Source organism: Esox lucius, chromosome 9 (genome assembly GCF_011004845.1).
Source record: "Esox lucius isolate fEsoLuc1 chromosome 9, fEsoLuc1.pri, whole genome shotgun sequence".
Lineage (NCBI taxonomy): Eukaryota > Metazoa > Chordata > Actinopteri > Esociformes > Esocidae > Esox > Esox lucius.
In genome coordinates, this window is record NC_047577.1 from 24,655,378 (window position 1) to 24,672,107 (window position 16,730).

Below are 16,730 nucleotides of genomic sequence, written 5' to 3' on the forward strand. Positions count from 1 at the left end.
CTTTTCTTAATTTATTTGAATTTATTCAAATTTGATAACATGTTTTTCTGAGCAGATAAAATCTTACTGCCCGGGTGCTGCTTGAAATCATTTTTCACAGTAAGTATCTCATATTATGTTTTGTTTATTTAACCTTTTAATCCAGGGTAAAATTTTAGTGGGAACTAAAGATGGTGAGATCATTGAGGTAGGCGAAAAGAATGCAGCCTCCAATACCATGATCAACGGACACACTCAGGGCAGAATCTGGGGACTAGCTACACACCCCTCCAAAGACATGTTCATTTCTGCCAGCGATGACGGCACGATCCGCATATGGGACCTAGCAGATAAGGTGAGTGATAAGGATGGAAAACAGTTGAGTAAGATGTGCTGGTGTGTTTGGGAAAGAAACTGTAAAAATATTGGTCTTCATATTTCTTTGGTATTTGTTAGTTATTTGACAGACTGCTTAGCACATCACAACATTTCTTTTGCAAATTATTATTTTGCTGTGTCATTTCATTTGTTTGTCTAGTGTAACCTGTTACTGAAGAGAGCTAAACAACATAGTGCCCAACATCTTGTCAACGTATAGCCAATAAATGCAACAGATACACTACTGTTCAACAGTTAGGGGTCACATAGAAATGTCTTTGTTTCCCATGATAACATACATTCAGTGAGTTGGAATAGGAAACATAGCTAAATGAATAGGTAATATAGTTATTGACAAGGTTAAAAATGTATTTATGTCTTTCAAAATATATTCCTCCATTTGCAGCAATTACAGCCTTGCAGAATTGGCATTCTAGTTTTCAATTTGTTGAGCTAATCTGAAGAGATTTCACCCCATGCTTCCTGAAGCACTTCCCACAGATGGTGTCAAGCACTCCTCCAGCATCTTTTCACTTGGTCTACATCTCACAAATATTCTTTGTGAGCCGAACACCTCAAACTTAAGTCCATAACACTTTTTACCAATATTCATCTGTACAGTGACTTTGTTCTTTTGCCCATCTTAATCTTTTATCCCGCAGTTGCCTCTTCACTGTTGACGTTGAGACTAGTGTTTTGCTGGTACTATTTAATTAAGCTACCAGTTGAGGACCTGTGAGGTGTCTGTTTCTCAAACTAAACACTAATGTATTTGTCCTCTTGCTCAGTTGTGCACTGGGGCCCACCACTCCTCTTTCTATTCTGGTTAGAGCCAGTGTGCACTGTTCTGTAAAGGGAGTGGTACGCAGAGTTGCACGAGATCTTCAGTTTCTTGGCAATTTTTTGCATGGAATCGACTTTCTCAGAACATGATTAGACTGATGAGTTAAAAAAAAGAAGCTCTTTGGTACTGGCCATTTTGAGCCTGTAATCGAACCCACAATTTCTGATGCTCGAGATACTCTACTAGTCTAAAGAAGGCAAGTTGTATTGCTTCTTTAATAAGCACAACTGTTTTTAGCTCTGCTAGTATAATTGCAAAATGGTTTTGTAATGATCAATTAGCCTTTTAAAATCATAAACAAACACTGTGTGATTGGAACACAGGAGTGATGGTTGCTGATAATGGACCTCTGAACACTAATGTTGATATTCTATAAAAATCTTCCGTTTCTCACTACAATAGTCATTTTAAACATTAACAATGTCTAGACTGTATTCCTGATCATTTTGATGTAATTTTAATGGACTAATGGACAGATTTGCTTTCCTATTGAAAACCAGGACATTTCGAGGTGACCCCAAACCTTTGAACAGTACTGTAGTACTGTAGTATATTGCATCATGTTCGTTATGAGAAATTTTACATTTGTAATAAAACCAGGCAGCGTTTTTTGTCACCAAAAACAGATTACTGTACGATAACTGCTCCATTTCTTCTAGTCAGCTACTTTTTGACAACGTTTTGGGCAATCACTAGACTGGACTATAGACCCACTGTTAATTTCTTAGTAGTCAGAAAAACAATGACTTTACTGGCTCACTGTAGTAGGTTAATGGTTAATGATAACTATAGTCTAAAGATTATCATCTGGGGGGTCAATTCACATCTTACTTACACAGACATTTTCTACTCACTTCTACTTAGGTATTCACTTAGGTAATTTGTCTTTTAGTATGCAGGTGGGTAAAAGCTCTTCCAAGCATAGGTCCTTTCATATACAGTGGGGAGAACAAGTATTTGATACACTGCCGATTTTGCAGGTTTTCACACTTACAAAGCATGTAGAAGTCTGTAATTCTTATCATAGGTAATATTTAACTGTGAGTGACTGAATCTAAAACAAAAATCCAGAAAATCACATTGTATGAATTTTAAGTAATTAATTTGCATTTTATTGCATGACATAAGTATTTGATACATCAGAAAAGCAGAACTTAATATTTCGTACAGAAACCTTTGTTACAGAGATCATACGTTTCCTGTAGTGCTTGACCAGGTTTGCACAAACTGCAGCAGGGATTTTCACCCACTCCTCCATACAGACCTTCTCCCCTTCCTTCAGGTTTGGGGCTGTCACTGGGCAATAAGGACTTTCAGCTCCCTCCAAAGATGTTCTATTGGTTTCAGGTCTGGAGACTGGCTAGGCCACTCCAGGACCTTGAGATGCTTCTTACAGAGCCACTCCTTAGTTGCCCTGACTATTTTTTTTGGGTTATTGTCATGCTGGAAGACCCAGCCACGACCCATCTTCAATGCTGTTACTGAGGGAAGAAGGTTGTTCGCTAAGATCTCGCGATACATGGCTCCATCCATTCTCCCCTCAATACGGTGCAGTCATCCTGTCCCCTTTGCAGAAAAACATCCCCATCATCATCATCATCATCATCATCATCTTCTTCCGCTTCATCCGGGGCCGGGTCGCGGGGGCAGCAGTCTAAGCAGGGATGCCCAGACTTCCCTCTCCCCAGACACTTCCTCCAGCTCTTCCGGGGGGACACCGAGGCGTTCCCAGGCCAGCCGGGAGACATAGTCCCTCCAGCGTGTCCTAGGTCTTCCCCGGGGTCTCCTCCCGGTGGGACGGGACCGGAACACCTTCCCTGGAAAAACATCCCCAAATAATGATTTTTCCACCTCCATGCTTCATGGTTGGGATGGTGTTTTTGGGGTTCTACTCATCCTTCTTCTTCCTCCAAACACGGTGAGTGGAGTTTAGACCAAAAGGCTCTATTTTTGTCTCATCAGACCACATGACCTTCTCCCATTCCTCCTCTGGATCATCCAGATGGTCATTGGCAAACTTCAGACAGGCCTGGACATGCGCTGACTTGAGCTTGCATGCGCTGCAGGATTTTAATCCATGACGGCATAGTGTGTTACTTATGGTTTTCTTTGAGACTGTTGTCCCAGCTCTCTTTAGGTCACTGACCATGTCCTGCCATGTGGTTCTGGGCGGTTCCCTCACCTTCCTCATGATCATTGATGCCCCACGAGGTGAGATCTTACATGGAGCCCCAGACCGAGGGAGAATGACCGTCATATTGAACTTCTTCCATTTTCTAATAATTGCGCCAACAGTTATTGCCTTTTCACCAAGCTGCTTGCCTATTGTCCTGTAGCCCATCCCAGCCTTGTGCAGGTCTACAATTTCATCCCTGATGTTCTTACACAGCTCTCTGGTCTTGGCCCTTGTGGAGAGGTTGGCGTTTGTTTGATTAAGTGTGTGGACAGGTGTCTTTTATACAGGTAACAAGTTCAAACAGGTTGCAGTTAATACAGGTAATGAGTGAAGAACTGGAGGGCTTCTTAAAGAAAAACTAACAGGTCTGTGAGAGTCGGAATTCTAACTGGTTGGTAGGTGATCAAATACTTATGTCATGCAATAAAATGAAAATTTATTATTTAAAAATCATACAATGTGATTTTCTGTTTGTTTTTTTGATTCTGTCTCTTACAGTTGAAGTGTACCTATGATGAAAATTACAGACCTCTACATTTTTGTAAGTAGGAAAACCTGCAAAATCGGCAGTGTATCAAATACTTGTTCTCCCCACTGTAGCCACCCCCACCCCCACCCACAATATAAGGATCAGGTATACAATATAATTGGTCTTTGTGTACCAACAGCCCCAGATATAAATTCAACCAGTTTGCGAGACACTTAGAAATAATCTGGTACTGTGGACATGATGCCAAAGGGTACCAAATCCCCCTTCTTAGGCAACAATGAAAGCACAGCACGTTGACACGAAACAGGAAGAAACCCCCTCACGAAATGATCCCCCTCTATCCCCAAAAATGCTTATAAAAATCTGACGGTAAACCATCACTACCAGGGGCGTGACCTGAGGAGAGCTGCGTAACAGCAGTGGACAGTTCTTGCATTGTAATATTTGAATCCAAAGCAGCTGTCTGCTCAGGATCCAGTTGGGGAAGTCCATCAAACAGCTGTTTAGAATAAAAGGCCTCTACTTTATAAAGTGCAGAGTAGAAATCCACAGAATGTCAGCACATCTAAACATCATCCGTAGTCACTTTCCCATCAGGGAGACAAAGGCAGACCATTTGTTTCTGTGGCGATATTGACTGGCCCAGGTTAAAGAAAAAAGTACTTGGAGATTCCATATCTTTGAGGGTGGCAAAGCAAGACCTGATCAAGGCACCCTACACTCTTTCATGCAAAAAGATCTTAATTCATGTTTCTTATCTTGTAAAGTCATGGCCAACCCAGGGTCTGCCTGAGTGACTAGTTTCAGCTCAGACAGAGCAGTATACTGTTGACAAAACACAGGTATTTGGGCCTTCCTAACCTCCCAGCATTTTCTCAAGGACTCAAAATTCAGTTTCAATGACTTCCACTGTCCCCAAAACAAAAACCTTTCACAAAACATGATATCCTGTAACAACTTAATATTAAAATACCAATGTGACATTGACCGTCGTGGACAGAACAATTTAAAATCAACAGTAATAAAATGAAGATCCGAAAATATGGAGTTAGATGTGTCTCAGTATTCGTAAATACACTCACCTAAAGGATTATTAGGAACACCTGTTCAATTTCTCATTAATGCAATTATCTAATCAACCAGTCACATGGCAGTTGCTTCAATGCATTTATGGGTGTGGTCCTGGTCAAGAAAATCTCCTGAACTCTGAAGTGAATGTCAGAATGGGAAAGAAAGGTGATTTAAGCAATTTTGAGCATGGCATGGTTGTTGGTACCAGACAGGCCGGTCTGAGTATTTCACAATCTGCTCAGTTACTGGGATTTTCACGCACAACCATTTGTGAAGCCACAACACGCACAACCTTGAGGCGGATGGGCTACAACAGCAGAAGACCCCACCGGGTACCACTCATCTCCACTACAAAGAGGAAAAAGAGGCTACAATTTGCACGAGCTCACCAAAATTGAACAGTTGAAGACTGGAAGAATGTTGCCTGGTCTGATGAGTCTCGATTTCTGTTGAGACATTCAGATGGTAGAGTCAGAATTTGGCGTAAACAGAATGAGAACAAGGATCCATCATGCCTTGTTACCACTGTGCAGGCTGGTGGTGGTGGTGTAATGGTGTGGGGGATGTTTTCTTGGCACACTTTAGGCCCCTTAGTGCCAATTGGGCATCGTTTAAATGCCACGGCCTACCTGAGCATTGTTTCTGACCATGTCCATCCCTTTATGACCACCATGTACCCATCCTCTGATGGCTACTTCCAGCAGGATAATGCACCATGTCACAAAGCTCGAATCATTTCAAATTGGTTTCTTGAACATGACAATGAGTTCACTGTACTGAAATGGCCCCCACAGTCACCAGATCTCAACCCAACAGAGCATCTTTGGGATGTGGTGGAACGGGAGCTTCGTGCCCTGGATGTGCATCCCACAAATCTCCATCAACTGCAAGATGCTATCCTATCAATATGGGCCAACATTTCTAAAGAATGCTTTCAGCACCTTGTTGAATCAATGCCACTTAGAGTTAATGCAGTTCTGAAGGCGAAAGTGGGTCAAACACAGTATTTGTATGGAGTTCCTAATAATCCTTTAGGCGAGTGTATATCTAGAAAATCTGTGTTTTTATTTCACAAATAAAACACAAATCTGTAAAACATTTACAACTGTTGCTTAACATTTACAAGTGTTGACTTACATTTACAAATCTTAAGTTTATTTACGTATCAGAATTTTATACACATTTTCCTTTGGTCAACAAGTTCTTGTGTGCGTGTTTTCAGTCTGAGGGCTCGCTTGGTAGGAATTATGGAATATCCGGACTGGAGCCTGGTAGATTGGAGTCTATAGCGTAGGTATCTAGGACACGTTTTCACGGGTATCATCCCGTATTGAAAAATATAATGCACTGTCCTTTACAGAATCAATATGGGACGCGATTTGATCAAATTCGCGAACAATGATCAATCAAATTTATTTAGAAAGCCCTTTTTACATCAGCAGTTAGGGTTAGGGTTAGCCTGGCCTTAAACCCCAAGGAACAAACAACGGTAGTGTTGTTTAATTTGTGCACACCCTACTTTAAGCATGGATTGACACGAAAAATAATAAAACCAAAAGAGTTTCATGAAACAATGCGGAGAAGTATTTAATCAGAATTACAGGCGAATTCTGTCATTGAACACCATCGTTGCCCTGGTTACGGAGACTCAGACGCACGGTAACATCAGCGGTGCGGGTCTCCCAGATACAGTTGACAATTCTGTAAGCAGAATTTAACCAATATCCCACTTGGTGGAAAGTCAAGTCACTTTTATTTAAAACAATAGGAGTTGACTCAAAGTGATTTATAGTCGAGGCAGGTTTGCATGCAGGCGCTAGAACAAAAGTTGTTGTTGCCATGGACGGGCACATTTGTCCTACTCATCATCATAGAATAGTAGCTAAAGCACGACCGACAGAAAGCAAATAATCTTTGCATGCATGGCTTGCTGAGGCTATATACAAGCAAAATACACAGCTGTTAATCAAATTTGAAAGCTTTAGTAACTGCAGTAGTTACACATTCTTTGTAGCTTAGTGATCACATCACTGAAAGAACATCTTCGATCGCATTTGCAGATGAAGGCAAGAGAGCTAGCCTAGATTCCCAACAGTAATTAGTGAAGTACAGTATTGGGAAGTATCTTATCCGAACTATTTTTGGGGGTCAAATAATTCTTGCTGGGAGGCAATGCCCATGTGTCACCGGGTCTGTATACATGATTAAGGGAATAATACATAAAAGGCAACAATTCGTAATACTGTATATTGTTTTGTGAAGGCTGAAAAGTACAAAGTGGATATACATTTCTGAAATACAAAATTTGGAACATCTCAGAGGGAAATCGAACCAGGGTCAGAATATTGAAGAACAAGGATGTCTTAACTACACCACATGGGCTACTGGTTGTCCCTACAGCTCTCTATCCTCTCCAAATGTAAATTTCACCCCAGCCATTACAATTTTGCTGAGATAAAGTGGGCAACAAAATGTTTGTTAACGGAACTAAAGTGTACTGTTGTACAAAGATTACAATAGATGGCAAGCTAATAGCTATACAGGCTACTTATAACAAAATCAATGACTCCAATCACTCCATGGCTGGTTCCTTTCTTTGGAAAACAATAACAGTATAAAAGGGTCCATCTATCTTCTTCCGCTTATCCGGGGCCGGGTCGCGGGGGCAGCAGTCTAAGCAGATATGCCCAGACTTCCCTCTCCCTAGACACTTCCTCTAGCTCTTCCGGGGGGACACCGAGGCGTTCCCAGGCCAGCCGGGAGACATAGTCTCTCCAGCGTGTCCTAGGTCTTCCCCGGGGTCTCCTCCCGGTGGGACGGGCCCTGAACACCTTCCCAGGATGGCGTTCAGGAGGCATCCGGAACAGATGCCCAAGCCACCTCAGCTGACCCTTCTCGATGTGGAGGAGCAGCGGCTCTACTCTGAGCTCCTCCCGGGTGACCGAGCTTTTCACCCTATCTCGCCCAGCCACCCTGCGGAGAAAGCTCATTTCGGCCACCTGTATCCGGGATCTTGTCCTTTCGGTCATGACCCAAAGCTCATGACCATAGGTGAGAGTAGGAACGTAGATTGACCGGTAAATCGAGAGCTTCGCCTTGCGGCTCAGCTCTTTCTTCACCATGACAGACCGATCCATCGACCGCATTACTACAGAAGCTGCACCGATCCGTCTGTCAATCTCCCGTTCCATCCTCCCCTCACTCGTGAACAAGACCCCTAGATACTTAAACTCCTCCACTTGAAGCAGGCACTCTCCACCAACCTGAAGTGGGCAAGCCACCCTTTTCCGACTGAGGACCATGGCCTCGGATTTGGATGTACTGATTCTCATCCCAACCGCTTCACACTCGGCTGCAAACTGTCCCAGTGCTTGCTGAAGGTCCTGGTTTGAGCCAACACGACAACATAATCCGCAAAGAGCAGAGACGGAATCTAGACGTAATACAATTATTCTCTCAAATATATGAAAATCATGGTATTACAGATATGTATTGTTGTGTGATGGCTGAAAAGCACCTAGTGGATAAACATTTATGAGATACAGAATTTGGAATGTCTGAGAAGGGAATTGAACTGGGGTCACAATATTGAAGGACCAGGATGTTCCCACTACACCACAGGGCCTGCTGGCAGTCCAAATAGTCTGAATGGGTTGTGATCTACAATACCCCAAATAGCATACACAGACGCATATTTTGAAAATCCACCAAAAACATTTACAATATAACTGGAAACAGTTTCATTTTAGGCATACTATAACACAGCTACTGAAGGTTGCAGCCAGCAAAGTTTTTGTCTATTCTGAACAAATCCTAATATGTAATTTGTTTTGTCAGCAGCAAGGCTGGAACAGCGGTCGGCTGCATAGCAGTCTGTGTCTCTAACCACTATGCTATTTAACAAGGAATAGCCTAGCACTCCCTCACTTACTCAGTTTTGGTCTGGCAAAAACCATGTGTGTATTAAGTGGAGTTATGTGTTATTTGTAGAAATATGGGACATTGTGCTTGTAGGGGAGGAGTTGGGTTTCTTGGATGAAAATAGGAATGTCTGTATGCTGAGTGACAGGAGAATGTGTGTGTCATTTTATATGGAGATATAAGAGTGTGTGTAAAGAGAGACAGGAGAAAGAGTATTTGGAAGGAGGGAGTAGAGGGTAGGGTAGGAATGTGTGTGTGGAGCAAAGAATGTGTCTTGGTGAGGAGTGGGGGGAGGAGAGTGTGGATTGTGTGCGAAGAGAGAATACAATGTGTGTGTGATAGTGTGGAGGGAGTAGTGCATATATTAGCCATCTTGTGTTAGCCACCCTCCGTTAGCCACTCTGCGTTAGCCACACAGCTGAGTGACAGCCAAAATCCTCTTCCTCTAACGTCACATGCACACGCAGTGGCCAAAATGATATGTCACCCTTGTTGAATTCCTAATACCATTGACTTTGAATGGAAAAAGGTTTAGCTTGTTAAGCTGAAGAAATGTAGGCTCAGTTACCTAATTTATTGATTAACATCTCCAGAAAGTTATGTCTCTGACATATTTGGCAGATTTTTGGTGAATGTCTTAAAATCTGTGAGGTTTGTAGCAACACCATAAGAGCTAGCTGTTCATACCTTAATTTCAGGGTTCATTCCTGGCCTTGGTGTTTATCTGTAAAGCAAGTAGCATCTTTCTTGGATAATCCTTTTAGGATTTATAGCCTTATATAAGAGTTGCCACAACTATGTTCAATTCAACGTTTGAGTTGTCAACTTTCTTACAGACTTTTAGAGATAATGGTCCACAGATCCTTCACAGCAAACAGCATTCCAATCCATTCAACGGTCTCAGAGATGTCATTTAAGATGGCAAAATAATGCAAAACACTGGTGAGGTTTATAGTGCCCCCATAAGGTCATTCTATACTTGAATTATGTTGTCCATTTGTGGCAGAGATGTTAATGGGCATGATTAGTTTGGTAGCTGTCGGATATTCCCATGTGGATTTATGGCCACATCAATTTCAGTCGCTGATTTCAGCCATATTGTTTGAGATATCAACTTTCCTTAAATAACATTTAAAGATAATGGTTCAAAGGTCCATCACACCCAACAGCATGCAAATCTGTTCAGCAGTCTCAGAGGAGATGTCGTTAATGAGTTTTTCACAGATGTCAAAATGGAGGCAATATTGCTTGAGATCAACTTTTCTTATATAACTTTTAAAGACAATAGTCCAGTGGTCCTTCACACCGATTGTAATCCAAATCCATTCAGCTGTTTCGGAGGAGTTGTCATTTATGTGTGTTTTTATCAACGGCAAAATTGTGAGAAACATCGGTGATGTTTATAGCGCCTCCAAGCAGTATTTTTGTATGGGACTTTTCCTGTCCATTCCTAGCAGACACATTTACGAGAATGTTTCGTTTGGTAGCTGTTTGGTGTTCCATTTGGGATTAATGGACTTCTAAAGTACATTTCAGGAAAAACCTGTCATGGCTACCTATAGACTCCAATCTACCAGGCTCCTGTCCAGATATTCCATAAGTCCCACCAAACGAGCCCTCTGACTGAATCTACAAACACGAGAGAAAAGTTCTGACATGATTTGTCTTTGTCTCATTCTTTTACATCACAAGAACCTGGCATTTTAACAGGGGTGTGTAGACTTTTTATTTCCACTGTAACTCCATACGAAAACCCCACGGAAACAATTCACACCACACCACTGCCAGAGTAGCGTTCTGAAACATATAAACTGTCTAACCTTGCTGCACTAATTCTCACTCTCCATACATCAGAAAGCTCAAACTCAGTCAACACACCAGACAGACAGGATACAGACTTCAGATGAGGTTCCAAACCTGTGCTATCAAAAACGACATTGCATTTTTGTGTGTAATTTTGTGTGTAATCACCTCCAATACACAAGCCCTCTTATTCCTATTCCTCCCTCCATTAATATTAAGAAAATCAACTTTTAATAATTCCATAAAGAACAAGAAACCAGGCAAGCCTAATTCATCCGACCCTGGACTCGAACCCTGGTCTCCTATGTAAGAGGCTGTGTCTTTAACCACTACAGTTGGTATAGTGTTTCAACATTAGATCATTTTGTGATGCATTAACATCACGCCGAATTTGAATATGTTGCTAGATACCATTAAACAGTGTGTTAAACTGACGTTTCTTATTAAGTTTACCTCCACCACAATAGCATCTATGAACTGTATGTTTTTTGCCAATGGCTGTTTTAAGTAGGGCTGCAACAACGATTTGATAAAATCGATAACATTTCATTATTAAAAGAGTTGGCAACAAATGTCATTATCGATTTGTTGTGTCGCGCGACTATTACGCCCCTCAATAAGTCGCAGAGATGTTTGCGTACTCAAAAAGAAAAGTTGAGCGTGGAGCAAAGCGAAAAAACAAAAAAAAAAGAGCAGAGCAGAGTAGAGGAAAGGCCATCGGAGAGACCCGTAACGTGTTCTGAAACACATGGCGGAGGTAGAGGAAAGACCATCGGAGGAGACCCGTAACGTTGTTCTGAAACCACATGGCGGAGGCAGAGAAATCAGTATGACCTAAGTCATCCAAGGTGTGGGAGCATTTCACACTAAATACATCGAAAAAGTGTGCTAATTGCAAGATATGCAAAAGCGACATGGCATGGCACGGGAGCACCACGGTGATGATTCAGCACCTAAAACGTAAACATTTTGGAGTCCTTGATGAGGAGGAAAGGAGTTCAACAGCAGGGTAAGTCACTACAGAATGCTACTTTTGTTCCGTTTTGAAGTGAGGAACGTAACGTCCCTCCTGTAGTTCTTCTGGTGCTGGTGTTTACTCGTTATCCAGCTTGACAAGCATGACAAGTTAGCTTGTTAATAACAACAATAAAGCATGGGTGATATAGTTTGCAAGAAATTTTTTCACTCGCCTTTTTTGGCCCATTAATTTTTCAATCTGTTGTCATTTATATATTCTGTGCTTTGTCCCATATCAGTTATTGTTGACAAATATATCTGTGTGTTGTGCTTTTTAATTTAATTTAATTATTTTTTTTATAGCACTTAAGCTGGGTTTAAATGTGGTGTATAAATGAACTTGCCTTTACTACAATGATGGTAATAATTTTATGAAAAAGCTTCAAGTGATCGTGTGTGTGTGTGTGTGTGTGTGTGTGTGTGTGTGTGTGTGTGTGTGTGTGTGTGTGTCTGTGTGTGTGTGTGTGTGATCTGTGTGTGTGTGTGTGTGTGTGTGTGTGTGTGTGTCTTGTCTGTATCTTCTCTTTGGGTTACTTACCTTTACACAACTAGTAACTAAAACAACAAGTATGTATGAAAGTATGTATTGAGTTGATGTAAATTGCTTTTTTACACATACTCATACTATCTTTTTGATTCCAGAAAAAAACAGCACACCATGAGAGGCTTCTTGATGGGAAATGCATCATGTACACCACAACAACCCGCTGTCTTGACGAATAGTATTCTCAACATGCTAGTCACTGACATGAGGCCTCTGACGATGGATGAAAATGACGGCTTCACTAAAATCATCCAGACCTTGAGCCCTGGTTACACTCTGCCCTCCAGGTCCCACTTCACAAAGCTCATGGAGAGAAAATATGAAGAAGACATTCAAGGAAGTGAAGACTACAATAAACACCAACAATAGCAAACTTGCTCTCACCACTGATGTATGGACAAATGTAGCAACTGAAGCCTACCTTGGCGTTACATGCCACAACATCACAGATGACTGGGACATGCAGTCAATCTGCCTCACCACCATGCCACTGCAGGACAGACATACTGCATCTAACATTGCAGAGTGGTTGGAGCAGGTAGTAGCCAGATTTCAAATTCCTCCTAACAGAATCATTGCCATAGTCCATGACAATGGTGCTAATATTGTGGCTGCGGCAAATATCCTGGAGGAGAAGCATGGGTGGTCCTCTATCCGTTGCACTGGCCATACCTTGCAACTTGTGATCAATGCTGCGTTGAAGCATCCAAGCATTGAAAAAACTGCTGGGGCTGCAAGATGTCTGGTAGAATATTTTAAGAAAAGCGAGCAGTAAGCTCAGGGAGAAACAACAACAAATGGCCACACCTAAGCACAGCCTTGTTCAAGACATAAGCATGAGGTGGAATAGCACATTCTATATGATAAGCCAACTGCTTGAGCAAAGGTGGCCTGTAACAGCAACACTGTCCGACAGCTCTGTCACACAGAGAGGCAAAAGGTACCTGGATCTGAAACCAGACCAGTGGAGCCTTCTGGAAGAGCTTTCAACAGTCCTCAAGCATTTTGAATGTGTCACTGTGTTCATGAGTGGACAGAAAAATGCAACAATATCTGCAATACCTCTATTTGTTAAGGGGCTCTTGAAGTCCACCCAGAGTACTGCCTACGAGTCAGCCCTGCTGCAGGCCTTCCAACTCACTGCTGGGAAGCAGTTGCAGGACAGATAGAAAAGGGAGACAGCTTTCTCAGATAGAGCCCCAAACACAGTGATTCTTGCGATTGTCCTTGACTCAAGGTTTAGGAAATTGAAGTGTCTTTCAACTGATGAAGTCCTACATGTTCAAACTAATGGCCACTCTACTTGACTCACTCCTTGGTTCTGATGGTGAAGAAGAGGATAGAGCAGGCTAAGCTGAGGATGTCCACACCCAAGTGAGGAACGAAGTCCTCACATACTTTGGAGAAAAGAGGAAGAAAACTCATTACTGTGGTGGAAGTCTAACAATGACAGATATCTCATGTTGGCCAGGCTAGCCAAGTCTTACCTATGTATCCCTGCCACCTCAACACCATTTGAGCGGCTGTTTTCTGCAGCAGGAAACATAGCCTCCAAGAAAAGAGTGAGCCTGAGCCAGGAGCCTGTGGAGATGCTCACATTTTTGCATTGCAATGCAAAGTGTCTGAACAAAGGGAGTGAGAGAGGGTGAGTGTCTGTGTGTCTTGAGTGTCTGAGTGTGAGCATCTGTGAGTGTGAGAGTTTGTGAGTGTGTGCAGTTCTAACGTTCAAAAAAATCCTGTTAAGTTTTCTGATTTGTAATTCTCTTTGTTTTTTATAAATTATTTGTTGTTCTGACATCTCAGGTCCCTTTAAACAAAAATATACATATTTTTGTGCACTTTATTTAAAAAAAGCCTAAATGTTTCGTAGATGTAAAGTATGTGTATGTTTTTTGTGTTAGTCTATTTATTTATTTTTATTCTTACTTTAACAGCTCAGGGATGTTCAAGGGGCAACCTGTTTGTGCACTTTCTGAAGATGTTTTGCAGATGTTTTCTGTTTTTGTATAAAGGGTTGGAAATGAATGGTTTTTAGTTTTTTTTTATCAGATTCATCGATTAATAACAAAAAATAATCGACAGATTCATCAATTATTAAAATAATCATTAGTTGCAGCCCTAGTTTTAAGCTTATTAGCCATTCGTGAATGACATTGCTACAATAAATATCAATATAGGTGACTATAACTGACTTTTTCAACAGGTGAAAAGATGAGAAAATAATTTAGCCAGCAAGGTTTTTGTCTATCCTGAACAAATATTATAATACATAATTTGAATATCCACCAGAAATAGTTGCAATACATTTTATGTGTAGCTACTGAAGGTTGTAGCCAGCTAAGTTTTTGTTTAGTTTAGGCTTCCTGTTACATAGTTACTGAAGGTTATAGCCAGCGAAGTCTTTGTCTATCCGGAACAAATCCCAGGCATAATGTGTTTTAACTGTTACAGGAGTTGAATGCAGGACCTCTTGTTCTGTAGTATGCATCTCTAACCACTAAGCTATTCAACAAGGGGTAGTCAGCCACTCAGACAGGCACTCAGTCAGTAAGAGACATTTGCTCTTCTAGGCCGGCTCCGCTTATGCAGGCCAGCAAAAAAGAGAGCAAACAGAAGACAAACAGAAGACCAGGGAAAGCAGAAAATGAGAAAAAGACACCCTGTAATGCATGATATCCATTATTGTTTAGATTTTTTTTTTACACTCAACCCTTCCACACCCAGGGTCTTATGTAGAACTACAGCTGACCTCACAAACTTAACCTCAATAATCTGACAATGTAAATTTTTTCCAAAAGTCTGATCCTGGAACTGTTTACTTGATCCAAAGTATAGAGTGAATTGTTCCCATCTACTATCCTTTCATCAGGCACATCAGAAGCGACCTCCTCCTCCCCATCAATAAAGGCTTCAACCTCCTTCAGTCACCTCTACAACACTTCTCTGCAGTCCACAACTGGAACTAGGCAACACAGCAGCTTGGGGGAAGCTCCGCATAGTCAACCTCACCAGCAAAAACAATCTGTGTCTGTTGCACATCAGGCGCTACACTCACTTCCGTGACAGCGCACAATTCAGTGCACACAACTAAAATTGCCTGTTCATCAGAGGCAGTCACCTCTGACTGCCCAAACCACCATTTAAGGTGATATCCCCACATCAGCTCGCCTTTCCCTACAGCAGAAGGCCCAGGCGATACAACGACAACTCCAGACCCACCCTCACCCGTCTCCCTGCAGGGGCAAGCATGCCACTTATGGCCTACATCCCCACACTCAAAACACAGCTGACTACCAGTAGTTGCACATGCTTGACTTTAAATGACATGTCCAAAAACAAACACTTTTCACCGGAATGACATCACTTGCATCAGCACTGGGTGTATGCAACCACGCGGTACAACTCGCAAACTTTCCAAAGCACAGCACCTCATGCTCCATGAGCTCATTAGGAATTACAGAGACACATTCAAAATAGTCACCTGCGTCGATGGAGAAAAAAGTTGTGTAATTTGAACAAAACATTTTTGTAACCTACCTTCTCACCCACAGCTACCAAAACTTTCTCCACAGTAACAGTAGGTGATATTGTATGAAATTATACAGCTCGAGAAAAAATTAAGAGACCACTGCACCTTTTTCTTTTCTTTCCAAAAAAGTCAAAAAAGGTTTGGAGTTTGAACCAGAAGGGTTAAAATTAAGAGACCACTGCAAATTGACCACTTCTGTTACTCCCTCAAAAATTTCCTTTTAAACTTTTTTGAAAAGAACGAAAAAGGTGCAGTGGTCTCTTAATTTTTTATAGAGCTGTATATTATAGAATATTGTAGTGTATTATTTACACCAGCGGCCCGACGGTGGCTAGCCGCTTTTATGCACTAAACCCAGCTTTTATGCTACACTTGTCCATGCCTCACACCCCAATATTAGGTTTTATTTATAATAATCCTTTCTAATAATTTTGGTCATATCACAAATGACAAGGAACTGAATTAAATCTAACCAATTTATTTCAAATAGTGCAAGATGCATACAAAAACCGTGCATTATACAGCAAACATACAAAATAAACATGAGCAAATGAATTGAAATAATTTTTTTTTTAAATCATATAGTGCAAGAAAACGTGTCCAGTAACAGATATAGTAAAATTACAGTATTTGAATGTGAAAAAGTACAAAATAAACATAATACAATACAAAATAAACATGGGCTAGAATGGCAGTAATGTACATAAGTATGACCTAGCAACAGTGCAATAAGCGTATGAATGGTAGAATAACACTACAACTACAGTCAGAATTAAGAACATTAATTCTAAAAAAAAAATTGAGTACTGTAGTTTAGCAGCAATATTGTTTGTGCTGGAGATGCCAATCATATAGGTCCCTTGTACTGTCGCTACTTCTTCTCCCACCTGCACGGTCAGCTGCCCCTTTCTGGTACCTGGGGACCTGGTTCTGGACAGCCTCGTCAGTGGCATCCCGGTTGGAAGGATTCTTCCTTTA

The 16,730-nt window shown here is 41.4% G+C and overlaps 1 protein-coding gene across 10 annotated transcripts in view; it reads left to right on the forward strand.

The window, feature by feature from the left end:
- Window positions 1–16,730, forward strand: part of LOC105030787 (echinoderm microtubule-associated protein-like 6) — a 200,103-nt gene that overhangs the window by 116,477 nt on the left and 66,896 nt on the right. For all 10 annotated transcript variants that reach the window (XR_004576137.1, XR_004576136.1, XR_004576135.1 and 7 more), the window contains one exon: window positions 146–334. Coding sequence is in view for 7 of the 10 variants with exons in the window: in XM_034294192.1 (XP_034150083.1) it covers window positions 146–334 (189 nt within the window). In the remaining 3 variants the exon portion in view is untranslated. The remainder of the gene's footprint in view (window positions 1–145; window positions 335–16,730) is intronic.